Genomic DNA, 23,437 nt, shown 5'->3' with positions numbered 1-23,437 from the left:
CTGCCATCAACTCCTTCATATTTAAGGAGGCTGATTTCAGATGCCCCTTCCATGATCCCTGTAAGGATAGATTTTGAATATGGGTGCCCCAGCCCAAGCGCTTGCATCAGTCGTCAAGCATAGTAAATCGTTCATTATTCATGATGTTCCCTGACTCAAATTGTTTGCATTCAACCATTCTAGGTTGACTAACTTCTGGCCTAACGTCCATTTTTAATTCTATGGGTTGTTTTCCCCCCTGCCAAGCTGTCAATATCTTCCATTGAAGGTCCCTTGAATAAAATTGGGCCCACGTGACCGCAGGAATACATGAAGTTAGGCTTTCTAGAATCAACATACCCTTCTTCAATTACATTTTCAGACATCCGATCAAGGTCTCCATCTTCATTCTTAGGGTTAAGATATTTTTTTTTTAAACCACAAGAAAAAAAGGGGGGGGGGGGGGGGGAGCGTTCAGACATTCACTGCGCCTGCGCCGAATACAGACGCGCACTGCGCAGGAGCGAGAATTTGTCCGCTGGCTCAGAAGGAGGGATCGCATTTCAGAGGAGATGGGTGGGCTGGACGGACGAGATGGGCGGCATAGAGTGTGAGTAGACCAAGCCACTAGGTGCTGAAAAGACACCCCCATAGCACCTAGAGGCTCATTCGCATATCAATAAAATTCGTTTTTTAGGGAAACGGATCTGAGAATAGCATTGTTAGGTAGATCAGACACTAGCAGATTGCTAGTGTCTGAGAGCTAATTAGGTCAAAATGAGGTGATAGAAACCCTTTAAACCTCTCATCCCCTCTGGGATCTAGGTTTAAAGTCCTTGTCTCTTCTCTATGGGTTTGAAAGGAACGAAAAGACAGACATTTTGTACAGGAAATTTCTTCTTTTTTTGTCTGCTGCTTTCTCTAACAACTCATCCAATGACGAACCAAAAAGATATTCTCCTTCACACTGCACAAAGCCTCTTTTTTGACTGCAGAGACCCACTCCAGTTTTTCAGCCATAAGGCCCTGCATGCAGAATTGGTCAGAGCAGAGGAACGAGCCGCTAACTAAGGCTACTTTCACACTAGCGTTCGGGCGGATCCGTTTTGAACGGATCCGCTCATATTAATACAGACGGAGGCTCCGTTCAGTACGGATCCGTCTGCATTAATAACTTTAAAAAAATTCGCAAGTGCGCAAGTAGCCTGAGCGGATCCGTTCAGACTTTCAATGTAAAGTCAATGGGGGACGGATCCGCTTGAAGATTGAGTCAATTGGTGACATCTTCAAGCGGATCCGTTCCCATTGACTTACATTGTAAGTCTGAACGGATCCGCACGCCTCCGCACGGCCAGGCGGACACCCGAACGCTGCAAGCAGCGTTCAGCTGTCCGCCTGTCCGTGCGGAGGCGAGCGGAGGCTGAACGCCGCCAGACTGATGCAGTCTGAGCGGATCCGCTCCATTCAGACTGCATCAGGGCTGGACGGCTGCGTTCGGGTCCGCTCGTGAGCTCCTTCAAACGGAGCTCACGAGCGGACCAACGAACGCTAGTGTGAAAGTAGCCTTAGTTGCATCTGCTGCTTTTTTCGATAGTTGGATGTCCTGCTAAAATTTCCTCCCTAGGACATTTATTTTTTTATTGATCTAGATCAAACAACCAGATTAAGGAACGAGAAGTACAGGTTGAGGCAACAGAAGGTCTGAATAAAGAAGTAGACGCTTCCCAGGCCCCCCCCCCCCAAAAAAAAAAAAAAAAAAAAAAAAAATAAGTCAGCTTTTTTTATCCAAGGGATCTTTTAATGATCCAGGTCTTCAAAGGGTAAGGATGTCTTTTTAGCAATTTTGGAAATAGCTACATCTATTTTTTGGTGCTTTATTCCAGGGAGCTGCAACCTCTTCAGAAAAAGGATAATTTTCCCTTTATATTTTTTGAAATATAAACCCTCATTAGGTCTTTTCCATTCCCCTTTAATCAATGCAGACACATTTTTACGAACCGGGAAAGATCTTAGACGTTTTGTTTCAAGGCTGCCGAACATTACATCCTGCACTAATTTTAGTTAATTTAACCGCTTTTAACCACCTCCGGACCGCCTAACGCACATGTGCGTTCCGGAGGTGGCAGTGCCGCGCAGTCACGCATATACGCGTCATCTCGCAAGACGCGAGATGACACGACTATGCGCGCGCATGCGCAGTTCGCGCCGGCATTTCGCACAGAAGTATTTCGTCAGCAACCTGCCAGCCAATGATCGTGGCTGGCAGGTTGCTGATTTTAAAAAAATCCAATCAAAGTGCCAGATAGCAGATCATATTTGTAAATATGATCTGTTATATGGCTGCCTGCTCCTCTGCTGGTTCTTTTCGTCGGTTGGATCCAGCAGAGGAGCAGGCTTCACAGTGAGTACACCAAACACTACACTATAGCCCCTGATCACCCCCCTGAACCCCAATTAACCCTTTGATCACCCCTTTGATCACCCCTGTCAATCACAAGTGAAAAGAAAAAAGTGATCAGTGCAAACTGTCACTTTTTTTTTTCACTGTTATTGACCGTTAGGTTTTAGGTATAGTTTAGGTCCCTTGGTTAGGTAGTTAGCGATCAGTTAGCGCCCAGCCCACCGCAGTCCGTTATTCGCTGATTAGCGTATCGCTAATCAGCATTTGTACTTTCATAGTATCTGGAAGTGATCAAAACTGATCACGGTCAGATCTATAATTGTATTAGTGTCACTTTAGTTCGCCCTCCACCCAAAACGCAGTGTTTGCCCGATCAGGCCTACAGGCTTCTGACCCAGTCGGATGAGGAGTGGGAACCCTCATCTGATGAATCCAGCGGGTCAGAATACGAACCTGTAGAAAGCAGTGGCTCTCTGACCCAAAGTTCGGACGAGGACGCTGAGGTCCCTGATACCACCAGGCGTACCCGGCCCCGTGTCGCTAGACCGCAGGTTGCGCAGGATCCGCTTCAAGAGCAGCAGAGTGGGGCTGGTGCTGTCGGATTACGTGGCGAGGCATACACCAGCAGCCCAGCCCTCCCTGGACCTAGTACCAGCACTGCCGTACAACCTGGTGAAGTAGCGAGCACCAGAAGGGCAGTTGAAGCTGGTACGGTGGCACGTGCAGTAGTGACCCCGTCGCAGCCACCGCAAAGACGTGCCCGTAGAGCCCCTAGAATCCCAGAGGTGCTGGCAAACCCTGATTGGCAGTCCCCAACTTCAGCCGCACCTGTAGTTTTCCCTTTCACTGCCCAGTCTGGAGTTCGGGTTGAGACGGCTCAGATCGGTTCGGCCCTGGGATTTTTTGAGCTGTTCTTGACTGCGGAGCTTTTAGACATAGTTGTGGCCGAAACAAACAGGTATGCCACACAATTTATCACCGCTAACCCGGGAAGCTTTTATGCCCAGCCTTTCCGGTGGAAACCAGTCCAAGTTTCCGAAATTAAAACTTTTCTGGGCCTCCTCCTCAACATGGGCCTGACAAAAAAGCATGAATTGCGGTCATATTGGTCCACGAACCCGATGCATCACATGCCCATGTTCTCTGCTGCCATGTCCAGGGCACGTTTTGAGGCCATCCTGCGGTTCCGGCACTTTAGTGACAACACCGCCTCCCGTCCCAGGGGCCACCCTGCTTTTGACCGGCTCCACAAAATTCGGCCCCTCAGACCATTTCAACCAGAAATTTGCAGATATTTATACCCCAGAGCAAAACATCTGCATAGACGAGTCCCTGATACATTTTACCGGGCGCCTTGGCTTCAAACAATACATCCCAAGCAAGCGCGCCCGGTATGGGGTCAAATTGTATAAGCTCTGTGAAAGGGCCACAGGCTATACCCACAAATTTCGGGTCTATGAGGGAAAAGATCAGACCCTGGAGCCGGTCGGTTGCCCTGACTACCTGGGGAGCAGTGGGAAGACAGTTTGGGACTTGGTGTCACCCTTATTCGGCAAGGGGTACCATCTTTATGTGGACAATTTTTACACAAGTGTGGCCCTCTTTAGGCATTTGTTTCTAGAACGGATTGGCGCCTGTGGTACCGCGCGAACTAGTCGCGCGGGCTTCCCCCAACGGCTCGTTACCACCCGTCTTGCAAGGGGGGCAGAGGGCCGCACTGTGTAACAAAGAACTGCTCGCGGTGAAATGGAGAGACAAGCGTGACGTTTACATGCTCTCCTCCATTCACGCAGACACGACAATACAAATTGAGCGAGCAACCCGTGTCATTGAAAAGCCCCTCTCAGTCCACGACTATAACCTCCACATGGGAGGGGTCGACTTCAATGACCAGATGTTGTCTCCGTATTTAGTTTCCCGACGCACCAGACGCTGGTATAAGAAGGTGTCTGTATATTTAATTTAATTGGCTCTGTACAATAGTTTTTTTCTCTACAGTAAGGCTGGGAGAACTGGATCCTTCCTCAAATTTCAGGAAGAGATCATCGAGAACCTCCTGTATCCAGGAGGTTCCGTGGCCCCAACCACCAGTGTAGTTAGCCGTCTACACGAGCGACATTTCCCCAATGTCGTTCCTGGTACCTCAACCCAACAGTCACCCCGAAAAAGATGTCGTGTCTGTAGCAGGAGTGGAATAAGGCGTGACACCCGCTATTTCTGTCCTGACTGTCCGGACCACCCTGCCCTATGCTTTGGAGAGTGTTTCCGGAAGTACCACTCACAGGTACACTATTAGCATAGGGATCATCTCACCAGGACAGGCACACAGGGCTATTAGGGCCCATTCACTCACTGCTGCTGCAAACGTCTCCTTTCACATGGGACAAAGTGCATAACGCACTTCGCCACATCTTTGGGCGATTTGCACATTGACCCATGGGGAAGGAGAGGTTTGTTCTATAAAGGTAAAAAAACAAAAAAACAAAAAAAAACAAACACACACCAGTAAGCAAACACGTTAATGTTCAGTTAAAAAAGTTAAAGTTTATATGTTCTGTTGCAAAGTTAATAAAATTATTGCGTTGCGGCCTGGTTTTTTCTTTTTTTACCTTCCAGGTGGACCAACCGATTGACTAGCTGCAGCACCGATGTGCATTCTGACAGAAGCATTGCGCTGCTGTCAGATTACACGCAAGTCGGTGTATGCCGCGCTGCAAGACGGGATTTTCTCCTCTGCAGTGACAGATACGTTTGCTGAGGCATACGAGCTGAGGAGGAGGCGGCGTTCCTATGCTTTGGCAAGCACTTTGTATATACAGACGTGGACAAAATTGTTGGTACCCTTTGGTCAATGAAAGAAAAAGTCACAATGGTCACAGAAATAACTTTAATCTGACAAAAGTAATAATAAATTAAAATTCTATAAATGTTAACCAATGAAAGTCAGACATTGTTTTTCAACCATGCTTCAACAGAATTATGTAAAAAAATAAACTCATGAAACAGGCATGGACAAAAATGATGGTACCCCTAGAAAACACAGAACATAATGTGACCAAAGGGACATGTTAATTCAAGGTGTGTCCACTAATTAGCATCACAGGTGTCTACAACCTTGTAATCAGCCATTGGGCCTATATATATGGCTCCAGGTAATCACTGTGTTGTTTGGTGATATGGTGTGTACCACACTCGACATGGACCAGAGGAAGCAAAGGAAAGAGCTGTCTCAAGAGATCAGAAAGAAAATTATAGACAAGCATGTTAAAGGTAAAGGCTATAAGACCATCTCCAAGCAACTAGATGTTCCTGTGAGTACAGTTGCACATATTATTCATAAGTTTAAGATCCATGGGACTGTAGCCAACCTCCCTGGACGTGGCCGCAGGAGGAAAATTGATGACAAATCTAAGAGACGGATAATCCGAATGGTAACAAAAGAGCCTAGAAAGACTTCTAAAGAGATTCAAGGTGAACTTCATGCTCAAGGAACATCAGTGTCAGATCGCACCATCCGTCGTTGTTTGAGCCAAAGTGGACTACATGGGAGACGACCAAGGAGGACACCATTGTTGAAAACGAATCATAAAAAAGCAAGACTGGAATATGCCAAACTACATGTTGACAAGCCACAAAGCTTCTGGGAGAATGTCCTGTGGACAGATGAGACAAAAATCGAAGTTTTTGCCAAGGCACATCAGCTGTATGTTCACAGACGAAAAAATGAAGCATATCAAGAAAAGAACACTGTCCCTACTGTGAAACATGGAGGAGGCTCTGTTATGTTCTGGGGCTGCTTTGCTGCGTCTGGCACAGGGTGTCTTGAATCTGTGCAGGGTACAATGAAATCTCAAGACTATCAAGGAATTCTAGAGAGAAATGTACTAGCCAGTGTCAGAAAGCTTGGTCTCAGTCGCAGGTCATGGGTCTTGCAACAGGACAATGACCCAAAACACACCGCTAAAAACACCCAAGAATGGCTAAGAGGAAAAAATTGGACTATTCTAAAGTGGCCTTCTATGAGCCCTGACCTCAATCCTATTGAGCATCTTTGGAAGGAGCTGAAACATGCAGTCTGGAAAAGGCACCCTTCAAACCGGACACAACTGGAGCAGTTTGCTCATGAGGAGTGGGCCAAAATACCTGCTGAGAGGTGCAGATGTCTCATTGACAGTTACAGGAAGCGTTTGATTGCAGTGATTGCCTCAAAAGGTTGCGCAACAAAATATTAAGTTAGGGGTACCATCATTTTTGTCCATGCCTGTTTCATGAGTTTATTTTTTTACATAATTCTGTTGAAGCATGGTTGAAAAACAATGTCTGACTTTCATTGGTTAACATTTATAGAATTTTAATTTATTATTACTTTTGTCAGATTAAAGTTATTTCTGTGACCATTGTGACTTTTTCTTTCATTGACCAAAGGGTACCAACAATTTTGTCCACGTCTGTGTATATATATATATATATATATATATATATATATATATATATATATATATATATATATATATATATATATATATATATATAAAAAAAATCCCGGCAATGATTTATTCATCCACATTGATCGATGCGAATGAAATCTGTGCCGTTCATTTTTTTCTTTCAGCCCAGAGGCTGAACGGAAAAAAAAAATCTCATTACCTGTATGCTCAATATAAGGAGAATAGCAGAAACTCCTAATGCTGGCCATACATGTAATGATTGCGGAGACCCTCAAATGCCAGGGCAGTACAAACACCCCACAACTGACCCCATTTTGGAAAGAAGACACCCCAAGGTATTTGCTGAGGGGCATATTGAGTCCATGAAAGATTTAAATTTTTGTCCTAAGTTAGCGGAAAGTGAGACTTTGTGAGAAAAAAAAAAAATTAATCAATTTCCGCTAACTTATGCAAAAAAATAAAATAATTCTATGAACTTGCCAGGCCCCTCATTGGATACCTTGGGGTGTCTTCTTTCCAAAGTGGGGTCACATGTGGGGTATTTATACTGCCCTGGCTATTTAGGGGCCCTAAAGCGTGAGAAGAAGTCTGGGATCCAAATGTCTAAAAATGCCCTCCTAAAAGGAATTTGGGCCCCTTTGCGCATCTAGGCTGCAAAAAAGTGTCACACATCTGGTATCGCTGTACTCAGGAGAAGTTGGGGAATGTGTTTTGGGGTGTCATTTTACATATACCCATGCTGGGTGAGAAAAATATCTTGGTCAAATGCCAACTTTGTATAAAAAAAAAAAAAAATGGGAAAAGTTGTCTTTTGCCAAGATATTTCTCTCACCCAGCATGGGTATATGTAAAATGACACCCCAAAACACATTCCCCAACTTCTCCTGAGTACGGCGATACCAGATGTGTCACACTTTTTTGCTGCCAAGGTGGGCAAAGGGGCACATATTCCAAAGTGCACCTTTCGGATTTCACCGGTCATTTTTAACAGATTTTGATTGCAAAGTACTTCTCACACATATGGGCCCCTAAATTGCCAGGGCAGTATAACTACGCCACAAGTGACCCCATTTTGGAAAGAAGACACCTCAAGGTATTCCGTGAGGGGCATGGCGAGTTCCTAGAATTTGTTATTTTTTGTCGCAAGTTAGTGGAATATGAGACTTTGTAAGAAAAAATAAAAAAAATAAAATCATCATCATTTTCCGCTAACTTGTGACAAAAAATAAAAAGTTCTATGAACTCACTATGCCCATCAGCGAATACCTTAGGGTGTCTACTTTCCGAAATGGGGTCATTTGTGGGGGTTTTCTACTGTCTGGGCATTGTAGAACCTCAGGAATCATGACAGGTGCTCAGAAAGTCAGAGCTGTTTCAAAAAGCGGAAATTCACATTTTTGTACCATAGTTTGTAAATGCTATAACTTTTACCCAAACCATTTATTTTTTTTGCCCAAACATTTTTTTTTTATCAAAGACATGTAGAACAATAAATTTGGCGAAAAATTTATATATGGATGTCGTTTTTTTTGCAAAATTTTACAGCTGAAAGTGAAAAGTCATTTTTTTGCAAAAAAATCGTTACATTTTGATTAATAACAAAAAAAGTAAAAATGTCAGCAGCAATGAAATACCACCAAATGAAAGCTCTATTAGTGAGAAGAAAAGGAGGTAAAATTCATTTGTATGGTAAGTTGCATGACCGAGCGATAAACGGTGAAAGTAGTGTAGTGCCGAAGTGTAAAAAGTGCTCTGGTCATGAAGGGGGTTTCACCTAGCGGGGCTGAAGTGGTTAATAAACGATCTACATCCTCAATTGGAAAGACAAAGGGCCTTCCTATCATTCCCAGAAGAGTAAGAGGAGTTGTCCGAATAAAGATTCTTCAAGGATTGGAAATTTTCCCCCTCTTCTGAATCTGAGGAAACATTACTCAAAGCCTGCGTTTTCCTAGGCCCAGGGACGAGTCAATTTTGGATTTGACCAGCAACTGAAGACATTTATAAAATGACGGCGACTCCTCCGCCACTGTTTTATCAATGCAGGTCTAGCATAGCATAGAGTATACATAGCCATGGGCCTCTCACCCGCCCTATAGGTACCAACGCTTGAGTGGACATTAGATCTTCAGCTATGTCCTTCCTTTCTTCAAAACGGACACGCTCTGTCAGGAACGCTGCTGCAACACTTAATTCAGTGAAATGTACCGCTGGCAGCTCACTTCCAGGTTCCATGCTCTAATCTGCACCTCCCCAGACGTCACGTGATGCGTCACAATGCATACGTGCGCTCCAGGCCTCATTCTGGATTAGACCTTCCTCCAATATAGAGCGGAGCAGGCGCTCCTCCTCCCAGGCCAAGTGATCTTCACTCTTAACTTAATTTTCCATATGCGCCCGCGATGCTTACTAGTGTCTTTTAATAGCACGGAAGCATCATGTCTGTCAGCGCTCAGGAGCCTCCAGCCATCGCGCCTCTGCTGGCCCTACAGTGCACCACTGTGCCGTGTGTCAAGTTCGGGGACCGCAGGTAACTAAGGGCAACTACGGTGAGAGAAGAATGTACTACAGGCTTCCCCTCCAAAGACAGGAAACCATACAGAAGTTTGAGGGGATTCTCCGCCTTTTTGTACTTCAGGTTTCCTCGCTTTGGGGGTGGATCCCCCCCTCTCTCGTGGATGAGGGGAAAAATGAAGATTTAAAAAATAATAAAGCAGATATCGAAGACAAAACAAGTCCTTCCATAAAACAATCAGGAAAGGATGCTGGAAGCTGAAGTCACTTTCTGTGAGGAGGACCGTGCACCAGAAATACACCATGGAGCCACCCTCACCTGACCTCCAGAAGAGCAGCTCATCCTAGTACAGACAGAGGGCAGTACAGGACATGTAATACCGCACTGTAAAGAGGACATACCAGACACCAGTACGGGTGTTTTACCAGAGAAATGGCCATGGTGATTGGTTAGGTCTGAAGGTGGATTAACACAGGCAGATGAGCAGCAGGTTGTCAGGAAGAAAGCGTACCTTCCTGACAGTCAGCTGCTCGTTCAGCTATCTATTCCTCCTGACGAAGCCGCTGAGGTGAAACGCGCGTCGAGGTCTCGCGCTTAGGGTCCGACATCCTTCCAGTCACCATGTCTTCAGGTACGTCCTGTGTTTAGCCTAGCTCGGCATCCCCCCGGCACTTCCATTACATCCATAGTGGGTCCTAGATTCCTCAGGCCTACCACTGTGATTATTATTTTTTAGGATAGTGATGAGATTCTGGGATTTTCCTTTTATCATTATTAGTCGTGCCGCATATGTTTTGTGGGATGTGAGAGATGGCCCATGGTATGATATTTTGCATTTGACAGCATACAACCCTATTGTGGTGGATATTTTTATGCTATGCAGTATCAGTTGTCCCTGTGCTTATATCCCTCGTTCCTTGAGTGCTACACTGTCCTGTGTCTGATTGATACATGGGTTGATAGGGTGTCTCTGACCCTTTGCTTTTCTGTATACTGTATACCATCCTGTCTTTTCCCCCATACTATACAGGGAGTGCAGAATTATTAGGCAAGTTGTATTTTTGAGGATTAATTTTATTATTGAACAACCATGTTCTCAATGAACCCAAAAAACTCATTAATATCAAAGCTGAATATTTTTGGAAGTAGTTTTTAGTTTTAGCTATTTTAGGGGGATATCCGTGTGTGCAGGTGACTATTACTGTGCATAATTATTAGGCAACTTAACAAAAAACAAATATATACCCATTTCAATTATTTATTTTTACCAGTGAAACCAATATAACATCTCAACATTCACAAATATACATTTCTGACATTCAAAAACAAATCAGTGACCAACATAGCCACCTTTCTTTGCAAGGACACTCAAAAGCCTGCCATCCATGGATTCTGTCAGTGTTTTGATCTGTTCACCATCAACATTGCGTGCAGCAGCAACCACAGCCTCCCAGACACTGTTCAGAGAGGTGTACTGTTTTCCCTCCTTATAAATCTCACATTTGATGATGGACCACAGGTTCTCAATGGGGTTCTGATCAGGTGAACAAGGAGGCCATGTCATTAGATTTTCTTCTTTTATACCCTTTCTTGCCAGCCACGCTGTGGAGTACTTGGACGCGTGTGATGGAGCATTGTCCTGCATGAAAATCATGTTTTTTTTGAAGGATGCAGACTTCTTCCTGTACCACTGCTTGAAGAAGGTGTCTTCCAGAAACTGTCAGTAGGACTGGGAGTTGAGCTTGACTCCATCCTCAACCCGAAAAGGCCCCACAAGCTCATCTTTGATGATACCAGCCCAAACCAGTACTCCACCTCCACCTTGCTGGCGTCTGAGTCGGACTGGAGCTCTCTGCCCTATACCAATCCAGCCACGGGCCCATCCATCTGGCCCATCAAGACTCTCATTTCATCAGTCCATAAAACCTTAGAAAAATCAGTCTTGAGATATTTCTTGGCCCAGTCTTGACGTTTCAGCTTGTGTGTCTTGTTCAGTGGTGGTCGTCTTTCAGCCTTTCTTACCTTGGCCATGTCTCTGAGTATTGCACACCTTGTGCTTTTGGGCACACCAGTGATGTTGCCAAACTGGTGGCAAGTGGCATCTTGGCAGCTGCACGCTTGACTTTTCTCAGTTCATGGGCAGTTATTTTGCGCCTTGGTTTTTCCACACGCTTTTTGCGACCCTGTTGACTATTTTGAATGAAACGCTTGATTGTTCGATGATCACGCTTCAGAAGCTTTGCAATTTTAAGAGTGCTGCATCCCTCTGTAAGATATCTCACTATTTTTGACTTTTCTGAGCCTGTCAAGTCCTTCTTTTGACCCATTTTGCCAAAGGAAAGGAAGTTGCCTAATAATTATGCACACCTGATATAGGGTGTTGATGTCATTAGACCACACCCCTTCTCATTACAGAGATGCACATCACCTAATATGCTTAATTGGTAGTAGGCTTTCGAGCCTATACAGCTTGGAGTAAGACAACATGCATAAAGAGGATGATGTGGTCAAAATACTCATTTGCCTAATAATTCTGCACTCCCTGTATATTTTATAATAAATTGATATTTTGATACATTATTTCCACTTGTTTGTTTTAATCTATTCCACAGTGCAAGGACGAGCAGTCGCTATTGTGATCGCTCGTCCACAAACAGCAGCAGTATTTCTGGGCCGCAGATCGCTGTTTAGACCGCACGATCTGCTGCCCAGGAACGATAATTTACTTGCCTGCACGAACAGGATCACCCCGATGTACAGGAGTTTTGCTGGTTCATCCGGTATCTGCTGCACCTTCACACAGGCAGATTGTATGGCGTAAGTATCTCAAGGGAACACTGTACAACTTGCTATGTAGCAGGCCTTCCCCCAGTTGTTACATTGCACCAATCTATATTTCACCAATCTCTGGTTTAGTAATATAATCGACTCCTTTGTACCCATTTCAATATTGGCAGACAGCTTGTGGACTATAGACGTCTGGGCGGTCCACACTTATCTCTGCAAGGACTTCCGTGAACTCAGCTAGCTGCTGCTTTTCACTGCCCCTGCTGTATACACACTGCTCAATGAACGCCGTTTCCTTCTCCGGTCCTAACAATCAGGTGATCACCAGGGATCGGGAAATTCCACAAACTGCTGGGTCTTAGCAGGATCAGCTCTGTGACTTTACAGCCTTCTACAACTTCTGTATGACCTTAGGTGGGGCACAAAGTATAAAAAATAAAATGGCAGAAAATGTATTTACAAATCTAAAAAGTTATGAGTTCAAATAGAGCTAAAAAGGCGGCACTCACCCATGCAGTATTGTAAAACAAATCCTTTATTTATCCGGGATGCGAGTACAAGCTTCAGCAGAGATAGCGGGGGCGTGTGTGTACTCCATGCCAAGAGACGACGGCCGTACGTATACCATACGGCACAGGTAGATTTAGTTAGGACCTGAGCTACTTGAGAAACCTTGGCGCGGTGCTCGGGCTCAGACATGTCCTCCACAGTACGATATGTTGGCTAATCTCTCAATTTTACATCAATATGGAGGGTTTAGTAAGACCATAAAGTGCACCTGTCTTTGTAAAATATATTATTTTGGTATAAATCTAGCAGAGCAATTCTGGACCCAAATCTGGACCCATGTGAGGTACACAGCTGGTTCTGTTAGAAAGACTAATGTGCCATGTAATTTCAGGTTTTCATTTTTACATTATTCATGTTTTTCTATGTAGTGTCTCAGTTTTCCCGGAGAGATTGTACAGAGGTTATACATTTCTACAATAGCTCCTGTGGTACGGCATGTAATATGACCTGTCATCGTATATGTGAAGCTTTCATCAGATCCCCGCTTTTCAGGATGCAGAAGGCCATGCATTTCCTGCAGGGGAAGAACCCATCGGCTGAGAAGAGATCCCCGCTCCAGGTCTATTGTCTTGCTATACCGTAGATGCAATTAAATTCCCCACAAATCTCAAGGTGAAATAACAGAGGAACGGCACAAGAGTTCTAACAAAGGCCATGGGGAATTATTGAGGAAAACGATAGGCCTGGAGCGATGACAGATCCTCCTCATCCAGCTCACAAGCAGGGTCATTTCAGTCCTCAGGACCAGGGATGGTCTAGCAGTTTCAGCATGCGTCAGTCTAAGGGCTCATTCAGACAGCCGTATGTTTTGTTCCGCATTTTTGCGGAACGGGTGCCGACCCATTTATTTCACTGTGTGCTGTCCGCATCTGTTGTTGTGTTCTGCGGCCCCGCAAAAAATAGAGCATGCAATTGTGAACAAGAATAGGCATTTCCTATGAGAGTGATGGACCGCAAAACACGATCGATATAGATATATATATATATATATATATATATATATATATATATATATATATATATATATATTTATTTATTTTTTGGGGGGGGGGGGGGGGGAGATTTTAAGCTTTCTTTTCACATGTTATACTAAGAAATTTTAGTCTTTTAAATTGAAAGAAAGTGTCAATCCAGATTCCAGGCGAGTAAGCTTTCCTTTACATGTCTGGCCAGGGATGGGGGCTGTTAGGCTTTGCCCAAACCCCCTCCATTCTTGCACAACCCCTTTAAGGAGGACCCAGGACAACCCTCTGGGTGTGCCTGACAGACCATTACCTGGTAGATCCTGCACCACCACTCCAGCTTTCCTGGCCAGGCTCTGCGTGAACCGGCTGCAGAGGTGATGTCACAGCAACAACATGTGACCAATGCAACCAATCACTCAGCAGTGCACTGCTTGAGGCCAATGATTGGCTGCTGCAGCAGTCACATGTTGTTCATGTGAGATCACCTCGGCAGCCAGGTGAACAGAGCCTAGCTGGGAGAACCATAGCAACAGACCTGCTAGGTAAGTAAGGGCCTATTCTTTATTGCAGGTAGACCCCGAGAGCTGTGAGGCTCTCTAATGAAAATCGGACAACCCCTTTAATGTTGGCATGAAGAACCACCTCGTTCTAGTAAAAAATATATTATATTATATATAATAGATTGAGACTCTTTGGTTTAGACCAGGGATGAGCAAGCTTTGGCACTCCAGCTGCTGTGAAACTACAACTCTCAGCATGCACACTTACTCAGCTGTTCTTGTTACACCCATAGAAGTAAATGGAGACCTCTGGGAGTTGTAGTTTCAGAACAGCTGGCGTGCCGGAGGTTACAGATCCCTGGTATAGACTATACATGGCAGTTGGGAGATGTGCCGTATAGTGTATAGATCTCCCCTTTACCTCACATCCAAGAAGAATACAGTCGCTGAACTAGATATAGAAAGCATATTAATATTTCATACTAGAGCGCAGATATTCACAGCAGCACAACATGTCTGACGGCAACCAGAACAGGGACTCTTCAGTAAAGCTTATGTATAGCACTGAAGTCCGCCATTATTATCAGACTTCCTAACATAGAATTCCCACAAATGTGCTTGCGGGAAGAGTGTGTTTTGGTGACAACCAGGCAATAAATACCAGCAGCAGGTGTCAGCAGTTCCCTCCACCACTACACATGTATTTTACAGGTAAAGGACAACTACTCGTGTATGTGCAGTACAAGGTCATTTTTTTTACCAGAGACCAGTCATATAAAAATAGGGGAAAGGTTGTGTCAGTGCGGATATCAGCTACCACCACAGCTTTCTTAATTCCTATATATTTTATAAAACGGTCATTGCGGCCTGACTGGTTACTACCATCACCCCCTCTTCTTCATGTCACTGAGTGGTTAGACACCCGTGACAGGAACATAAGGATGTGAGGCGCATTCCACAAACCACAGTGAACGGCGGCGATAGTACGATCCAGGGGAATGTCTCGCACACCAGGGAAACATAGCTTCATTCACAACCCACAGCCGCTTCAGCCATGTTCACATCCAGGAATAGCTGCTGCACTGTCTTGTAATGGACTCTAATCAGAAGTCACAGATCTGACCAGTCAAGTAAATTAGTGGTGTCACAGCAGAAAAAAAAAAAAATTACCTCATAAAACGTAAGCTTTCATAGTATTCATAAAAATGAAAAATTAACCCCAGTAAAAAAAAATAAAAAAATAAAAAAAAATCTTGCCCTGCCTGTGAGCGGAACAGCCGCCCTGATAAGGGCTATCTTCTTAGCTTTCCCTCTAATACCTTGACACCACTGGGGTCTCTAGATACAGGTTTGAAAAATTGGCACGAATGTCCCACCAGTCGTGTCGCAACAGTGATATATACGTACTGTATTTTAGACATTTAGTCACTAGTACGTTGGCACATAATATTAATAGGGCATTGTAAAGAAAAGGTTTATGCATAGTCTAGCACCCGGTGTGCTGTCTGAATCGTTTGCGGCCCTATTGAAATAAACGGGTCCACACCCGTTCCACAAAATTGTGGAATGGATGCAGACCCATCTAAATGAGCCCTTAATCAATATTTGTAGTTCTAGCGCCGGTATGTAGTGTTAAATAGCCGCCAGGGTGCATCATTTTGATATTACACTCACTTCAGCAAATAACATTTATCACGTAGAAAAAAATAATACAAGGCCCTTACTAATGTATTGTTATTGTCCATATTGCTTCCTTTGCTGGCTTGATTCATTTTTCCATCACATTATACGCTTCTCGTTTCCATGGTTAAGACCACCCTGTAATCCATCAGCGGTGGTCGTGCTTGCACACTGTAGGAAAAAGCGCCAGTCTATGCGCACTCCCAAAGTCCCGGCCACCAGACAGGTTGATGCCATTTCCTATAGTGTGCAAACCTGGCCACTGCTGATGGATTACCATGGAAATGAAGTGTATAATGTGATGGAAAAAATTAATCCCGCCAGCAAGGAGGCAATATGGATAACACCACATTAGTAAGTGCCTGGTATTAACTTTCTCTACATGATAAATGCCACTTGTTGAAGTGAGACCACTCCTTTAAGGATTATATGATATTAGCCAGTGGTGAAGATGTCACATCCTAGGTGACTATATACTATAACCCAGCAGGATAGTCAGGACAAATTACTAGATACACAGATCGGGAAACCCCTCCGGTAATGAGATAACAGTGTAGCTGCCGCTAGCGAGTGGCCTCCATGATTAAACATCACTGGACTCTAGGCTTCCAGACCTAGACAGAACAGGCGGTCCGTGGGGTTAGGCACTTATCTTGGCCTTGTCAGGGCAGCAGTTCCGCTCTCCGACAGGAGTAGGGACCTTGTAGGGTTTTGTTTACTGGGATTAACCCTTTAAGGACCCATGACGTAGGTGTACGTCATGGGCTCGCACGTGCAGCGGGCGCCTTAGCTGCAGGGTTTCTGCCATTTTAAATAGCAGAGACCCGCGGTACATGTATGTGATCAGCCATTAGGCTGATCGCATACATCTTACCCTTCAGATGCCGTGGTCAAATGTGACCACAGAATCTGCACAGACCGGAACCGGAACTCGCACACTTCCGGTCTGGTAACAGCTTTTCCCAGCTGAGATCGGGGGAATCTGTTCCCTTGTGCTAATTGACCGAAGCCTCAAGCAGGCTTCAGAGTCAATTAGATGTATATATCAATACAGGCCACTAGGTGGCAGCCTTGTATTGATATAGTGTAAATGAAGTCTTCAATGATAGCTATTTAGCCATCACGGTATACTATGGGCAATTCGATTGCCAGTTATTGTCACCCAAGGTGACAAAGTAAAATTAAAATAAAAGTTCAAATCACCCCCCTTTCCTTAAAAAAAATACCAATAAAATAAACAAACATCATGGGCATAACTGCATGCAAAAATGCCCATACTATTAAAATATAACAATATTAACGGCAAATGGCGTAGCGGGAAAGAAATAAAAACAGTCAATTTGCCATTTTTTGTCACTTCAACTACCCAATCATTATTTTATAAAAAGTGATCAAGAAGTCTCACACACTTAAAAACTTGTTATCACTGAAAAGAACAGATCCTCCGGCAAAAAATGAGTTCTCACACAGCCTCCTACACATAACTAGGAGGGTCAGAATATGGTTTTCAGGAAAAATTATAGATTTTTTATTTATTTTTTTAATACTGAAAACAAAAATTAAGACCTTTTTGAGGAAAAATTATTGATTTTTTTTTCACAATGGTCTTAATTTTTGTTTTCAGTATAAAAAAAAAAAAAAAATTTTTTATACAAGTGTGGTATCGTTGGAACCGTACTGACCTGGAGAATGAAGATAAGGCCTTATGCACACGGCCGTTGTTTTGGTCCGCATCCGTTGTGGACCCATTCACTTCAATGGGGCCGCAAAAGATTCGGACAGCACTCCATGTGCTGTCCGCATCCGTTGCCCCGCAAAAAATAAATAGTGTCCCATTCTTGTCCGCGCTTTGTGGACAAGAATAGGCAGTTATATAAAAGGCTGTCCGTGCCGTTCTGCAAATTGTTTATGTAGCCCAACAGGGCAATTTTACCGCATAGAGTTTTTTCCCGCTCCCTACTACATGGTATGCAACCGTAAATGGTGCCATTAGAAAGTACAACTTGTCCCGCAAAAAAAAAAAAAAAGCCCTCTTGGTGCACGCCAAGAATCTGTCACTAAATACCCCTCAATAAAACCTAATATGGGAGATGTTAGCCCTTGTCAGCAGAATCTAATGGCGTTAGTCCCTTCTCGCTTTGTGGCCTCTTTGCAGAGAAAACAGAATATCTATAATATGCAAACCAGTCCCTGGGTGCAACAAGAGAATTGCCATTGCACTTAAAGGCTCAGCTCACTCTTCTACAGGCCCACGCACCACCACTTTGAATGCCAGGGGCAGGCAGTGAAAACGTAATCACGCTGGGCCCAAAGTCTCTCACCGGCGCCTTCACTTCAGTGTTTGAAGTGCCCCGACCGATGGATTCTGTAATGCGCCAAATATCGGTCAGAGTAGACTTGTCACCTCAGAAAATACTTTCAAGCTATAATGGTCAGTGAAAAACAGGCCAAACAGATGTTATCCATGTTGTGTCAGTGGTTTTTTCACGGACCCATAGACTGTTGATGGTTCACATCAGAGACGCAAGTAGCGCATTTCCCATGGTCAGTAAAAAAATACTGATGTGTGAACAAACATTAAAATCAATGGGTGCAGAAAATGTGGACAGCACACACCAGTAAAGAACAGAAATGAGAACCAGGCCTTAGGACGGACACAAATGAGCGTGTTCAACGCGAGAAACTAACAGCACGTGTCAGTGTGATTTGTGCGCTGTCCGCCTCAGTATGTCCATTCCATAGCCCCGTAAAAAATAAAACACGTCCTATTCTTGTCTGTTTTAGGCATTGTTACAATGGATCCGCAAAAAAAAAAAAAAAAAAAAAAAAAAAAAAAAAACCACACACACACCACAAGGATGGCATGCGTATGTCTTTTTTTGGGCGGATCACAAAACACAGACACCGGCAATGTGCGTTCCGCATTTTGCAGCCCGCACATTGCCGGCACTCTTATAGAAAATGCCTTTTCTTGTCCTATTCTTGTCTGCAATTGTGGACATGTTTTTTTTTTGCGGAACGGAAGTGCGGATCCGGAAGTGAAAATGAATGGGTCTGCACCTGGTCCGCAAAATTGCAGAACGGATGCGGACCCATTTTGCAGAAGTGTGAATGAACTCATAGGCCTCTTTAGTATTTTGTGGTCCGCAAAAAAATACAGATGACGTCCATGTGTGTTCCGTTTTTTGTGGAACGGAACAGCTGGCCCCAATTTAGAACAGTACTATCCTTGTCAGTTATGCGGACAATAATAGGACATGTAATATCTTTGAACGGAAAAACTGAAACGGAAGGCATACGGATTACCTTCCGGTTCTTTTTGCGGATCTATTGAAATCAATGGTTCTGCATACGGAACGCAAAAAACAGAACAAAAAAAACACACACACGGATGCCATACGGAACGTCATCTTCCCCCTCGTGTGTCTCGCCTCAAGGAACTCATTTTTACATTTTCGACTGAGGTCCCTAATCAAACAGCGAGGAGACTGGAGCATCGCCTTGGAGGACATTACATGTACAGCCGGCTGAGTTCCCTCACAGTTCACAGATGATGGGTGCAGAGGGATACAGTGAGGTCAGTGTATTGTCTGGAAAAAGAATCTGTGATCAACTGATCATGGGGATCCCAGCTAATGACCCCCTTTCCCAACGATACCAGTTGATCACCAGGAAAGCCACTAGTGAATAGACACATGGGTAATACCTGGTCACAACAAGTCACCAGAGCTATGAAGATATCCATTTCTATGTATTACCCAGGTCAGTGAGGAAAACGGATTGTACAGAAACACTGCAACGACCCTTCTGCTCTTGCCATACACAACAGGCATCACTGATCCCAAATGACAGGGAACCCAATGAATAGCTCAAGGTGTTCCTTAGAGGACCTGTGACCTATCCTGACCTAACTGCATCCAACAATAAATGGAGAATCTATTCTATGTAGTGCTATCCCTCTATTATTCCTACTAGAAGCTTATAAATGAATTGACAACTGGGTGTTACCAGTAGGCATGTCGCTGAGCAGTCTGATACCGCAGGGACACCCTCCTACCTGTAATGGTCAGTTATCAATTCATTCATAAGCTTTTAGTAGGAATATTTAAGGAATGGCACATCATACAGTGAAAAGAAGAGATACTCAAGGGGGCGCTAGAGACACGTCAGGAGAGGCGATAGGGGAAACCACGTCTCCTGGAAGAAGGATCACACAGGACAACCACGTCCATATCACTAATGGACCCGGGACCTTGTATGCCACCCTGCCACTTTACCATGTATATCGGGATGATCATGTCACCAGCCATCTATAAAGATCAGGACATCCTTCGGAGGCCACCATACATGTTCTGTAAGCCCCATCAGGTGACACCAGCCCACCAGCCATACTGGTAGATCCATTCTCTCCAGAACACATGTGGTGCCCACTACAGGTGCCATGCTCCGAGCACTACCCTACATAGGGACAGTGCAGTCCTCACCACACCCCCCTGCACCCACCTTTCTTGACAGATTTCAGGGGGCTGTCTCCCTCCCCATTCTCCTTCTTGATGCGGTGCTTCTTCTTCCCCTTGTCCCTAGGCCGCTCCAGCTGAGACAGGGTGAATAGGGCCTGGTTGATGGGGGCCACAGGGGGGGCAGCGCTGGGCAGGGGCGGCGGAGGAGGCCGCAGGAGCAGCTCCTCTTTGGCATGGTGGTTGTGATGATGGTGCTTGTGGTGGTGATGATGGTGGTGATGGTGACAGCTGTGATGGGTGTCATTGCCCAGCTTCCTCCTCTTCGCTTCCTTTTCGGTCAGATCTCCTTTGGTGACCCCCTCTTCTTTCTTTTTCCTCTTCTTCTCCGACGAAGGTGAACTGTCCCTCCGCTTCTTTTTACGCCCTACCTTGGCTTTGTCTTTCTCCTCAGAGAACGTACCTAGCTGCGCGGCCATTTCCCCTAACGACGACTTTTAAATGGCCCAATGTACAGTAGAGCGCATGAGCACGCCGCAATGGCATGTGGGATGTGTAGTCTTTTCATCCGCCTATCAAAACAAAGAGGGAGTCTCGAGTGCGCAGGCGCTTCGCCTACTTCCTCACGGTCGTTGTAGTTTTGCACAGTGAAGAGCTGTAGTCCGCTGGAGGGGTTCGTGCCTGGGCGCACGGAGTCCCTGACGTCACTACTGGTCCCTGTTAACCCTTCCGTGGCTAGTTGTTGACATTCTTCCAAAGGTGGAGGCAGTGTGGTTGTACCTGCCTTCGCTCTCACGCTCCAGGAATGGCGTCCTAGTTGCGGGTCACAAATAATGGCTTGCTGGCTTCTAAGAACCTCATTCAGACGAGCACATGCAGCAATGATGACTTTTCAGATTATTGGTTACCCTCTTAAAGGGGTCGTCTGAACTGTTACTGGCCCCCTGCCCGTTCTGTTCTGACACTTCCCAGGCCCCCAACAGCCTGTACATCCTGGTCCCTCTTGACTCATAGGAAAATGACCACTCAGCCAATCACTGGCTCAGGTTGGTCACCACCGTGGCCAGGGTAGTGTCTAAAGTCCATGAGCCATAAGGACCTTGTGACGTCACGGCATCGTGTGACATTGTACCAAAGTGACCATGCTCCTGGCTGTTAACACCCTCATTAGGGTTAATTATTATTAATAGTATCTTATGTTGCTAATCCTTATTACCAGAGCACATGGGATATAGGTATCACCCTGCTGGTACATCCCGCATCTGCTCCAAGCCAACGTAGATTTAGCTTGTCATGTCATGTAGAAATGCCTAATCTTGTCTGCAAAACGGACAAGCATAGGACATGTTCTATTTTTTTTGCGGGGTCACGGAACGGAGCAACGGATGTGGACAGCACACGGAGTGCTGTCCGAATCTTTTGCCGCCTCATTGAGGTGAATAAGTCCGGACCTGAGCCGCAAAAACTGCAGCTCGGATGCGGACCCGAACAACGGCTGTGTGCATGAGGCCTTACAAATATGCAGTGTGCAACTTGCCCTAGTTTCAGATTTGGTTCATGTGGACACAGGGGCGGACTGGGAACTTAAAGTGGCCGTAGTAAAAATAAATAAAAGTGGCCCCGTTTTGTAGTTAGGTCCAAATTGATGGAAGGCAGGGCTAACAATACCATATTGTGGCACATTATACTACCCCAACAGAGCCAAATACCACAGTCCATCACAAAATACTGCCAGCAGCACATAATACATCCCCAAAAACTTCCACTGGCCGGCCTTGAGGAGCGCCCAGACGGCCCCCTGGGCATTGGCCCACTGGGAAATAAGCCTATAAGGGTCTATGGCCAATCTGCCCCTGTGTGGACATATTACATGCTCGATGTGAGATCAGTGCATCCAAGATGATGCTTCCATCACTAGCTCTCCTGGATCAGCACAACTGATGGCTGTTCAGCTAACCAGTGGGTGCAATGTTGTTTGCTGTGCGCCTGTAATCTTGTGCACAGCTAGTGACGCTCTCCACCATCATGTGGGGACTGTGTACAACGCTATGCTGGGGCGCTGCCTCCGTATGCAATGTCACTGGCTGTGCGTGGAGGCTGCGCCTGGTGCTACCTGCACCACAGTATCTTAAAGGGACACTAAACTAAAATACAAACTGATAAAAAGAAAAACAGAGAAATTGTAACATCATCTCGTTATTCTTCTTGCTCCTCTTCTGTCCTATATCACAATTGCAGACCATAAAAAAAATATAATATAAAATCAGTGTATTCTTCTCTGTGGCTGCCATCGTGTCTTCTCCCCCGTGATGCTAGTGCACGTGAGCCAGGGAGTTTAGGAGGAGGAGCCGGGTTAGGGCTCCATACTTGGCCATTTTGTTGGAAGGAATCTTTTAGTTACTAACAGTATGAAATAAATACCATCGTGCACACATATAGCATGAGGACAGCAGGGTTCACACTGCCAGATGCAGCCTCCATTACAGTTCTGCATGTGGAGGTGTGTGGACACCAAACTGGGCATGAGGCATACTCATTGATACCCTGGCACTATACATATACTAAGTATTGGAGCATGGTGTACATACTACTAGTTATACCAAGTGGGACCTCTCTCACCGTTGTTACCCTGCTTTCCCAGACTGCTGGATTCCAAATGAGCTTAGTTATTTAGTGCTAAAATCACTGTACAAACCGACCATTGTTTGGGGGTGATGGGAAAGCTGGGAAACAACACTCAGGAGCTGCATTGCTGACCACAAGCTCCGTGCATCATCCTGATACTATGTACGATAGATTGCAGCATTGTCTGTATTTTATATAACCATAATGCCCTCCATCACAGCCCAGAATGGCAGACTATTATACATTGGTAAAGCCCTAATTATCATATAGTAGCAGTGGCGTGCCCGTGGAAGGGGGGGGGGGGGGGGGGCACCCCGGGTGCCGGCTCTCAGGTGGGTGCCAGAACAGAAGCAATGAGCGCTTCCATCAATACAGTGCATCTTATAAAGGGAATACTAGTGAGCGCTCACTAGTCTGCAGGTGGAGGAGGAGAAAAGTGCTGTGAGCGCTGTACAGTACTTACCCCTCCTCCTGCTCGCTCTTCTCAGGGTCCGCGAGCAGCGTTAGGACGTA

The 23,437-nt window shown here is 45.2% G+C and overlaps 1 protein-coding gene across 1 annotated transcript in view; it reads right to left on the bottom strand.

Moving 5' to 3' along the window:
- RSBN1 (round spermatid basic protein 1) overlaps positions 1-21,178 on the bottom strand; it is a 41,327-nt gene extending 20,149 nt beyond the window's left edge. Inside the window, exon 1 of the mRNA XM_044286391.1 lies at positions 20,346-21,178. Coding sequence (XP_044142326.1) covers positions 20,346-20,778 — 433 coding nt within the window. The 5' untranslated portion in view covers positions 20,779-21,178. The remainder of the gene's footprint in view (positions 1-20,345) is intronic.
- Positions 21,179-23,437: the final 2,259 nt, after the last annotated feature.

Source organism: Bufo gargarizans, chromosome 3 (genome assembly GCF_014858855.1).
Source record: "Bufo gargarizans isolate SCDJY-AF-19 chromosome 3, ASM1485885v1, whole genome shotgun sequence".
NCBI lineage: Eukaryota > Metazoa > Chordata > Amphibia > Anura > Bufonidae > Bufo > Bufo gargarizans.
Note: the sequence above shows the minus strand (reverse complement) of the source record. Positions and strands in the feature narration are given on the sequence as shown.